At 35.2% G+C, this 11,532-nt stretch overlaps 1 protein-coding gene across 1 annotated transcript; it reads left to right on the top strand.

The window, feature by feature from the left end:
- Nucleotides 1-9,035: 9,035 nt before the first annotated feature.
- Nucleotides 9,036-10,368, top strand: LOC114280923 (uncharacterized). Its single transcript, XM_028223331.2, has 2 exons — nt 9,036-9,352; nt 9,873-10,368. Exons 1-2 carry the CDS (start codon nt 9,255-9,257, stop codon nt 10,156-10,158), a joined length of 384 nt encoding a protein of 127 aa, XP_028079132.2. The 5' UTR covers nt 9,036-9,254; the 3' UTR covers nt 10,159-10,368.
- The last annotated feature ends 1,164 nt before the right edge of the window (nt 10,369-11,532 follow it).

The raw sequence follows: 11,532 nt of genomic DNA, 5'->3' as shown, positions 1-11,532 counted from the left end.
ATATGTGCATTTATATTTGTCTTTTTATATAATTCATACTAAAATGAAACCTTTGAATTTATAAGAAAAAATGGAGGAAATAATTGGTAAGATTACTATTTTAAATTTATTGGTGCTTGACCTCTTTTTGTTTTTGCTGGAATCAATATATTCTTTAATGCTATTTATGTATTTTCAAGCACATTTTTCAACATTAAATTAACCAACAATCTTTGAAGAATAATTCTTTACTTGCATTAATCATGTTATCATTAACTAATATTGTAATGACATGGAATTTCTATACCTTAAATCTTCGTTTCCTGTATCTAATGCACTCTCCGTAATATGATTTTCTTTGAGATTCTTGTATTTTGAGTTTTTTACTACATTATATGTTTGAGAGTGTAATACGAAGAACATATATTTTAAGTATCGATGATCCCTAGTTGTATCTTATCTTCTTTAAAATCCGCTCAAATCAATGTCTTACACTAATAAAAAACTATATAATAAAGTTAATTAATTATACTATGCTTTTTCTATCGTTTTTTAGGATATCAGTTACATAGATCTAATATTCAAATGTTGTATAATAAAGTTAATTAAGTATAATGTTTATGGATTTTTGTAAATTTTTTTTCAAACGTCCTTATTCGACACCATGAAAAATAGAGACCTTAGGCAAGGAGACCCATTATCAAACGTCCTAGGCAAATTCGACAGCATGGAAATTTTTTTTCAAACGTCCTTATTAAATGAGTATTAATTTTTTCCATCATTATAGAAAATAGAAAAAATATTAAAAAAATGTTCTTTTTATAATGAGACGAAAATATCATTTTGATATTTTTCTACTTTTTTTTTATTTTTTTATTTTTTTATCTACCATTTTATTTCTAGACTTTTCATTTAAAGTTTTCATTTAAAGTTTTGAAAAAATTATAAATTTTTAATACAAAATTTATCAAATGAGCCATTAATAGAGTCTTATTATTTGAAACGATTAATTTACCTATGCCAATAAAAAGAAAATTATTGTTGAATTTGGTTAGTTTGTGAAAAAAATAATAAGAAATGTTAACAGAATAATTCGTAATATGTGTGGGAGATGAAAAAGTTTATAAAAAAAATTAGATCCTTTTAGGAAGTTAGTTTGGAGGCTTTTTTGGCTAAAATAACTACAAAAAACAAAATAGACTTTTTAGCCTAATAAGATAAAACATCACATCCAATTCATAATTAATACATTATTTCTCTCACAAAAAAATTAAAAAAGCCTAAAAAGCCAAAAGCCATTCCCAAACCAAAAAAGTCAAAAAGCCAAAAAGCCAACTCACTTCCCAAACGAAGCCAGTATAGGATTTTTAAAAAAAAGGGTATTTTAGTTTTATTATAAAAAAAGAAAGAAAATTTATTCATAAATCTCATATTGGGGAATGTTAATTCATTTAATTCTAAGAGTTTTTTTATGAACTAATTAGTCATTTTTGTTTTGAAAAATTGTATTTATTTGATTTGGTACTATTTGAGTTTAAGTGGATGCTTTTTGTGATTCATTTTTCTATTTTTATAATTCGCTTTTGGGATGAGAATAGAAAGGTAAGAGTAGAAAATTCCTTTTGAGGGGATTGGTGACTGAAGTGTTGGTTGTTGAACGTTGAGATCTACATTTCTACTAGTGTGATTTTCTAGTATTATATTGAAGTGTTATATTAGAGTGCTACATTTGAAAAAATACACTAATGAAGTTTTGTGTGTTACATTGATTAGAGTGTTACGTTTGGGAAAAGCATACTAAATTTTTTTTTTAGAATGTTACATTGTTATATTTGAGAAAAGTATATTAAAGAGTTTATTAATATATTACATTGGAATATTACGTTTAAATATACTGAGGAGTTTTTTTTTGAAATATTACGTTATTACGTTTGAGAAAAGTACACTAATGAACATTTTAGTATGTTACATTGAAGTGTTATGTTTGGAAAAGTATACTAAGGAGTTTTTTAGTAAATCTAGAGTGGTTAGAAATGTTCAATTTCAAACTATGGGGTTTACCTAGATTACTATCAGGCCATTGCCCCTTAATTCTTATAGAGGATGATAAGGACTGGGGTCCTAGACCTTTCAGATTCATAAATGCATGGATCTTACATCCGCAGTTCTCAGGTTTTCTGGAGAAAATTTGGATGGAGGCTACAGTAGTTGGGTGGGCAGGTTTTATCCTACATAGTAAGCTTAATTTGCTTCGAGAGGCTTTGAGAAAGTGGAACAGAGAAGTATTTGGGGATGTCCCTACTAAGCTTAAGTCAGTAAAGGAGGAATTACATAAGCTTGACCTGCTAGCAGAAACAAGAGATTTAGAGGAGATTGAGAAGGCAAGAAGAAAAGAAGTATTAAGTGAGGCTTGGAAGTTAAGTAGAACGGTTGAATGGATGTGGCTTCAAAAGGCTAGACTTGACTGGGCACTGAAGGGTGATAAGAACACAAGGTTTTTTCATATCATGGCTACTAGTAGACAGAGCAGAAATGGGCTAAATTCAGTAACTGTGGGAGGTATGGTGTATGAAGATCCTGTGAAAGTCAAACAAGAGGTATGCTTGCACTTCATCAGGCATTTTTCAGAGGAATGGAAATGCAGACAATCATTAGAGGGTGTTTTCAAAACAGTAAGGAGTAGTCAAGCATTTGAATTGCTTGAATCAGAATTTTCAAAGGATGAAATCTGGATAGCCATCAAAAATTGTGAAGGAAACAAGGCTCCAGGACCAGATGGGTTTAATCTTTTATGTTACCAGAAGCATTAGAAGATAATGAAGGGAGATTTGTTCCAATTCATGAAAGAGTTTCACACTCATGGTAAATTGGTCAAAGGTATTAATAGTTCTTTGATAACATTGGTTCCCAAAAAAGAGAATATAGTGGGATTGTCAGATTTTAGGCCTATAAGTCTAGTGGGCTCAGTTTACAAGGTTCTATCTAAGGTGTTATCAAATAGACTTAGGAGTGTTCTGCCAGAAATAATCAGTGAGGCTCAATTTGCTTTCTTAAGTGGCAGAAATATTTTGGATGGAGTATTAATAGCAAATGAGGTGGTTGATGGGTGGAAGAAGGCAAAGAGGATGGGTGTCATAGTTAAGTTTGATTTTGAAAAGGCCTATGATTCAGTCAATTGGGAGTTCCTACTCTCAATGTTATCAAGATTTGGTTTTGGTGATAAATGGATAGCGTGGATAAGAGAATGTGTTACATCAGCTAAGGTTTCAGTCCTTGTGAATGGCTCTCCCACTGAAGAATTCTGTCCCCGAAAAGGGTTAAGGCAAGGTGACCCTCTCTCCCTATTTCTATTTAATATAGTGGCAGAAGGTTTAAATATACTACTGTCCAGAGCTCTAGAAAAGAATTTAATAATGGTGTTAAGGTTGGGACTCATGGTGTACTTGTGTCCCACCTGCAGTTTGCTGATGATTCAATTTTATTTTGTGAAGCTGAAGTTCAGGAAGTAGTGAACATCAAGAGAATCCTAAGATGTTTTGAACTTATATCAGGGCTGAAAATAAATTATCATAAGAGTGTGGTTTGTGGTGTAGGTGTGAAAGAAGATATTCTGGTTGAACTTGCTGGTAAACTTAACTGTAAGGCTGGCTCATTACCATTGAATTACCTTGGGATTCCGTTGGGGGAAAACCCTAGTAGGAGGAGGACTTGGAAACCAATTCTTGATAAAGTTAAAGCTAGGTTAGCAGGTTGGAAGAGGAGGTTCTTGTCTTTCGTTGGAAGGTTGTCTCTGATTAAATCAGTCCTAGCAAGCCTACCTATTTATTACTTATCTTTGTTCAGAATGCCTGAGGGGGTACCCAAGGATCTTGAAAGAGTTCAATCTGCTTTCCTTTGGGGAGGCTCAGATCTCAAAAGGAAAATCCGCTTAGTCAAATGGGAGGAAGTGACTAGAAGTATTGATCAAGGAGGTTTGGGGATTAGAAAGGTCAGAATTACAAATTCTTGCTTGTTACTTAAATGGTGGTGGAGATTTGCTTCTGAGACAAAAGCATTGTGGAGGAGAGTGATTTGCAGTAAATAAAATTTGGAGGAGTGTACCTGGCTTCCTTTTCTTGGGAACAGTTCTTTGTAGTCAAGATTATGGATTGATATTAGTTCAGTGGCTAATCAGCACGCTTTTCTAGTGGAGTTTTTTTCGAAATAATTTTAAAGTAAGGGTGGGGGATAGTTGCAGGGTCAGGTTTTGGGAGGATGTATGGTGTAACTCCCAGTGTTTGAAAATAGAATTCCCAAGATTGTACAGCTTATCAAAGGAAAAGAGGGGTTCTCTTTATTTGTTTGCAAATTTCAAGGATTCCTTAGGGGAGTGGAGCATTTTACCTAGAAGAGAGTTGTTTGAATGGGAAAAGGTGGAATTGCAGAGATTATTCTCTACTCTCTCATCTGGTCCTTCTGTAAGCTTGGATAGAATTGATTACCCAGAATGGTCAGCCACATCATCAGGTATTTTTTCGGTATATTCCCTATACAAACTTTGTTCATTGGAGGGTGGAAATTACCTTAAAGTCAGTGGTTTGCTATGGAATAAGGTCTTACCTCCTAGAGTTCAGTTCTTTGGTTGGCTTGCTTGGAAACACAAGATAAAGACTTCTGTATTCTTACAGAGAATTGGAGTCTTATCTGGTAGAAACTGTACTCTATGTTGCTTCTGTTAAAAAGATTTGGAGTCGGTTACACATGTGCTCCTTCATTGCCCTTTTGTATGGAAGGTGTGGTCATCAGTGTTGAAGTGGTGGGGGATTCATTGGGTAATTCCTAATTCGGTTGTGTCTTTGTTGCATTGGTGGGAGGGAGGAGAGTTTAAGAAAAAAGAAAAGGTGTTTTGGAGATCAATCCCTCTTGTAACTCTGTGGTCTATATGGGAGTTAAGAAATGAATGTGTTTTCAACAAGGCTAGTGCTGATGCAGAGGTCTTAGTTGAGCTTATCAAAACTAGATTGGCTCTTTGGCTTAGTTCATCATCAAAGGATTGGCAATACCCATTGAGTGGTTTTATTTATAACCTAAATCAGATTAGAAGGTGTCTCGGTAGGGGTTGATTGTTCTTTCTTGCCGTATTGTAGCTGTTTCTGGTATAATGCTGCTGTATGGTTGCGTGTTTCTACTCTGCAGCTGCTGTTTGCTTGGTTGTTTTGATGGTTGCTGATGCTTGGGTTGTAGGATGATCTGATTGTATGATGGTTGTTTGGTTGCTTGGTTGCTGCTGCTGCTGCATAGGATGATCTATGTTCGAGGTGCTGATGTTTTGTTCTGTTGCAAATGTTCTGTTGCATAAATGCTGGTTGAGGCTATGGTTGCTGGTTGAAGAGCTACTCATGGTTTTGGTCCTGGTCTGCTGTTGTTGAAGACGTGTTGTTGAGGCTATGGTCTGCTCATGGTTTTGGTTCTGGTCTGCAATAGTCTGCTGTTTTTTTGGCCATAAAGTGCCGGTGTTTGTTGGGGGTGGAGTTGGCAGATTTGGAAGGCTGTGGTTGGGTGGTTTTTATCTCTGTTTTTCATTTTTTCTTTGTTTTGGATTGGCTTCTCGCCAATTTGTGGGTCTAGTGCTAGCAGATGATTGTGCTTTCTCCTTAGTACCAACCTAGTTGGGATTGTGGAGTGTTAGCTATCATTCCTTTATTGATGTACATTGTTGCGTGTTTTGCTCATCTCATCAATAAAGTTTCCTTTTCTTTGCTGATCAAAAAAGGAGTTTTTGGGTGTTACGTTAGTTAGAGTGTTACGTTTGAGGAAAATACATTAAAGAGTTTTTTTGAAATGTTATATTGTTATGTTATGTTTTTTAAGTGTTACATTAGAGTGTTATGTTTAGAAAAAGTACACTAAGGAATTTTTTTGAAATGTTACGTTTAGTAATTTCAACATTATGAGAAAACTCATATTTGTCTCTTAACACATAACACATGCGCATTTATGCTTTACCTTTTATGTACTTCACACTAAAATAGGACCTTTGGATCCATAAAAAAAAGGGGACTAAACAATTTATAAAATCACTATTTAAGATTTATTGGTATTTCATGCAGATAAGAATTCTTGAATACTATGCATTTATTATTTTTTTTTCTATTTTTTTTATGATAGTGGAGAAAGTTAATACTAATTTAATGCATTCTCAACAAAATACCCAACAAAACCCTTGTTTTTTTGATAAGCAGATGTTTGGATCAGTTTGTGCACATATCGACTAATCTCAAGGTCTTAAAGTTAATGCGACCAGGCAAATATTTGGTGGACTCTTGAGGTGACTCAAATTTGATATCTCAAATCTTATTCTCAATTTTTTATTACTCGGCCAACCTTTTAATAACAATAATTATATCACTTAAAAATTTAAAAACCTTTCAAAATGAGTTAAAATTTTAAATTAGAGATTTCTTGCTTAATTTTAAATATTCGATACGATTTTGTTGCCATTGTGGTGTGCTGCAATCCCTTCATTAATGTCACCACTATTATGTCACAATTGCATCACCATCATTTCTATTGTTGTTGTCGCCATAACCACCCAACCATATTACTAACAACACAATCATCATAATTGCCAAAGCTTTGTGGAGGAGGGTCATTTGTAGTAAATATCGGTTAGATGAGGGGAGCTGGAGCCCTCCTGCTAGCCCCATAAGCAGGTTCTCTAAAATATGGAATGACATATTATCAGGATCTGATCAGAGTGGCAGCTTGCTGGAATTCTTTTTGAATAACTGTAAGGTGAAAGTGGGGAATGGACATAGAGTTAAATTTTGGGTGGATAAATGGTGTAACAATTTATGTCTCAAAGATGAATTCCCACTCTTGTATAGGGTGGTAGGCGAAAAGGGTGAGACTCTAGCTGCTATGCTGGAAAGGAAAGAGGCTGCTGGTGAATGGGTGTTCCACTTTAGAAGGGAACTGTATGATTGGGAAAGTCCAGAGGTAACCAGATTGAAAAACCACCTAGAGGCAGGCTCAGTTATTAGGAACTCTGAAGAAGATACACTAGTTTGGATGGCCTCAAAAACAGGGAGTTTTTCTGTTGAATCAGTGTACAGATTTTTAGCAGTTGCCTTCGGTAGCTTCAGTCCAACCAGTAAAAGGATTTGGGTAAAACACATCCCACCCAGAGTTCAATTTTTTGGATGGCTTGCTTGGAAAGGAAAATTAAAGACTTTAGAATTTCTTACCAGGATTGGTGTACTTCATGCTAATGTCTCCTCAGTATGTTGCCTGTGCAAATCTGGGACTGAGACAATTAACGATGTGCTATTGTCATGCCAGGTGGCTTGGAGTGTGTGGTCTGCAATACTTAAATGGTGGGATGTCCAAGGTGCTTTGCCAGATTCAGTAGAGGCTGTTCTTGACTGGTGGGCAGGGGTGAGGTTCACAAAAAAGGCGAGGTTGATGTGGAAAGCTCTTCCTTTGGTTGTTATGTGGTCTCTATGGAACCATCGCAATGAATGCTTATTTCGAGATGTTGCCCCAAGTGGGGAGGGTGTTTCTGATATGGTTAAGGTTAGGATGGCCTTTTGGTTTAAGGAGGTATATAAGGATTGCAGGTTCTCTGTGCATGATTTCATTTTTAATTTGGAGCACATTAGATCTTGCTTGGGAGATGCATCCAGGGGTGTCTCATAATGTTCTTGCTGAGCGTGGGTTGGTTGATATTTTTGTGGAGTCCGCTTGATTTGCTGTGATATTAATCTGCCTTATCTGAGTTGTTCTGTTTAATCTTCTTCACCTGCTCTGCCAATCTGCTTCATCTGCTCTGGTTCTTCGGATCTGTCATTCTATTATGTATGTTAATCTGCTTCACCTGAGCTGCCAGGTTAATCTGCTTCACATGGTCTGCTAGCTGCTCTGGTATACTCTAGTCCCATGCAGAGTAGGAGAATGTATTCAGTGGTTTAGCTGCTATCTTCATTGGTTTGGCTGCTATCTGCTGTATAATGGTGCTGCTGTATTATGGTGTTGCTGGTATACTCTGTTGTTTTTTCTCTCTGTTTGTTGGATTCTCTCCAACTAGGAGGTTGGAGCTTGTTCTAGCTCCAAGCTCCTCTTCATTGATGTTCTCCATTGTACTTTGTACGTGCTTCATCAATGAAGTTTTTTTTGCCGATCAAAAAAAAAAAAATAATTGCCATTATCTAATTATCCTATGTTCCTAAAATTTTACGTTGATTGTGTGCCAATGGTTAAATAAATAAATGACCCTGATGATAAGGAGATAGTGGACAAAATATAATATTTCATTAATCAAACATATAAACATGTGATGTTTCTAACTTACTAGATAATTTATGCTACTAGGAATAAAATTGTTTTTGATAATTGGAGAACTCGTCAGAGATGAAAAAAGTTCTTGAATTTTTGGATACTCTGGAAAGTTGGATGTAGCAATAAGCCTCAAAGCAGAAAAATGAGTCATTTATCACGGAACAACCATCATTCATGAAAAAGGTTGGAGAAATGTGGTAATTGAAACTGACTGTCAAGATGCTATCAAACTCATCAATGAAGGAGCTCATTCAAACTGTCCTTACCGTGCTCCTGTGAAAGATATTAAATTCCTTACCTCCCGTATGGCCTGTATTATCAAACACATTTTTTGAGAAGGCAATTAGTGTGCAGATGCTCTTGCTCATATGAAAGAAAATCAGGTAAAAGTCTTGAAGATTTATGAAGGCTCTCCTATTTTGCTAAGCCCATTCCAGTGGCTGCCATAGTTGGAGTTATATATGAGAGGAATTAATCCTCTATTTTCTTTTATATTCTATTGTTTAACTTTCCTTCCTACCTCAAAAATAAAAAAAAAATAAAAAAAAAACTAGCACCATCACCGACCCTCTATACCAAAGTTTGAATAACAAATTTTGGGTATAACTTTTGAAGATAGCATTACTAAATTGAATTGAATAGGCAAACAGACGAAAATCAAGCAAACTCACACGGGGACAAAAGAGTCATTTTCGCACATCTTAATTTTAAGGTTCACATCCACGCCTCTTTCTTTCTTTCTTTCTTTCTTTTTCTCTCTCTCTATTACCTGAAAGCGACTTCAAGCAATCTCTCTCTCTCTCTCTCCCTTCCATTATACATACACATATAATATATATATATATATATATATATTCCGATGTAACACCGACTCAAACCCATTACCGTTCTTTTATAACTCACTCTCTCTCTCTCTCTCCCTCTCTCTCTTATCAATTCATGCTCTAAGGTCTTTAACAATGGTGGATCTTCAGACTGTATGCTGTATGTGTGGTGATGTAGGCTTCCCCGAGAAGCTCTTCCGCTGCAACAAGTGCCACAATCGCTTTCAACACTCGTATGCACCACCACCACACACACACACACACACAGACACACATATATATATGTATATCATTCATTTATATTTCATCATCACCATCACTCTCACATACCCATCATCGAATTTCATGTTTTTTCTTCACACACACATATATATATGTGTATCATTCATTTATATTTCATCATCACCATCACTCTCACATGCCCATCATCGAATTTCATGTTTTTTCTTCATATCATAGGCCTATATAGTATATATCCATCTCCACCAACAACCACCATCCCCAACGACCACCACCACCCTCCAAGGCGCCAAGGGAACATCCTAGGCTGTGTAGCCCACCAACCCCTTCATCATCATCATCATCATCATCATCATTAATATCATATCATTAAGTATCACTCATAAAATTGTATCAAGAAAAAGTTTTAAAATCCTTATACGTACTAATTGATATTTAAAACACTAACTTAGCCTTTTAGAGTTAAAAATATTTATCAATTGAATTGTGCTTAAATTCTTCATGAAATTGTAGGTATTGTAGCAACTACTACAGCGAATCATCAGAGCCAATTGAGCTATGTGATTGGTGCCAAAGTGAAGAAAGAAGCTCAACAAGACATGGAAGTTCTTCAAAGAAGTCTTCAACCAACAACGACACCGCTGCCACCAAGAGATCCGAGTACTCCGGCGACAAAATCAAGCAACATGATCACCGTGAAGACACCGCCACTGCCGAGAAGGGGAAGAATCCGACCGGTGCGCCGTCGCCGAGGCCTAGTACTCGCAGGTACAAGCTTCTCAAGGATGTCATGTGTTGAATCAAAACAAGGCTTATGTATCCAAGGCTTGTGTTGTGTGTGTGTGTGTGTGTCTCTCTCTCTTTCTCTCTATATATATATATTAGCAAATGTGGATTATAAGTTTGTTTTTGTGGGTTTTTTTGAGTTGTTGAGTTTTGTTTTGGGTTTGTGGTTTGTAGTAAGTTGTTAAATAATGGAACTTATATTATAATTTGATTTTGCTTACAATTTTGTTCATACTTTAAAAATTTTAACATTTTAACATTAGAATTTTCATTCATGCAGTAGAAATTCTCAAGCATGCCATCCAACTGTTTAATTAAAACAAAATTTCGCTGTGATCCTTACTGATGTTTATGCAAATATGATTTGTGCCTAGTAACTTGAATGTTGAAGTGAAGAAATTTTAACATGTTCGGAATTTTATCACTATGATCCTTACTAATGTTTATGCAATATGTTTTCTGTCTAGTGATCTGAATGTTAAAATGAATTTTTTAGAACATGTTTTGAATTATATCTTTAAATGATAGAATTGATGATAATTCAATATACTTATATCATTCTCACCCTACACAACACCGAGGGTCACAACACTGTGGGTCACTTGCATGTGAAAATGTTAGAGATCATAAAAGTTTTATCAATTTTTTTATCAAATGTATCATATAGATGTAGGACAAATGTATGACATGGATGTGGGATGTGTAGGTCCCGCATCAATGTGATACATTCAATAAAAAATTTAATAAATTTTTTAAGATTTATAACATTATTCTTTACATACAGATTGCACTTTTGTGCATACATATGTTACATGCACCGTAGGCCATTGCACAAACGCTGATGATTTCCATAGGAAAGTAGTATTAGGGATGCAAACAATAGCAACCCAAATTTTTTTTTTTTGGGGTGTGTGGAAGATTTTAGACTAAATATCAAAATAAAATTTTATTTAATCAAGTCTTCGAAAAGTTGAAACTTTTGACAATAAGAATTTTAAAAAAAAATTTATTGTAAGCTTTATGCCATAGCTTAAATGACTTAAAGGTTGAACCATGTTGCCTAATGCAAATCATGCAAGTGAATAAAATGAGATATAGTTTGATGATCTAATGTGTTAAGGTATTGTTGGTGATTCTTTGCACTGATCAGATTGTCTTGGTAGGGTTAGGGTTTGGGTTTGTGTTTGTGTATGGGGTTTTTGTCTTTGTCATGAACAGGGTTGTAGGTGGGGGGTTGCACACTTCACTACATTGTTGAGTCCCTTAAGGAGAATTAAATGCATTTGGATGGCTTTTACCCAAAGTATTCATAGTACCTAAAGCTGCTGGCTTTTTCAGATTCATTGAAAGTATTTATGAGGCCCCTCAATTATTGATTTTTTGGTAG

This window comes from Camellia sinensis, chromosome 2 (assembly GCF_055761805.1).
Source record: "Camellia sinensis isolate YWXY chromosome 2, ASM5576180v1, whole genome shotgun sequence".
Lineage (NCBI taxonomy): Eukaryota > Viridiplantae > Streptophyta > Magnoliopsida > Ericales > Theaceae > Camellia > Camellia sinensis.
Note: the sequence above shows the minus strand (reverse complement) of the source record. Positions and strands in the feature narration are given on the sequence as shown.

Excerpts from the sequence above, each read along its gene's own strand:
- LOC114280923 (XM_028223331.2), top strand. The coding sequence starts at position 9,255 with ATGGTGGATCTTCAGACTGTATGCTGTATGTGTGGTGATGTAGGCTTC. Across the intron at positions 9,353-9,872 it reads CACAATCGCTTTCAACACTC|GTATTGTAGCAACTACTACA; the intron begins GTATGCACCACC and ends ATGAAATTGTAG.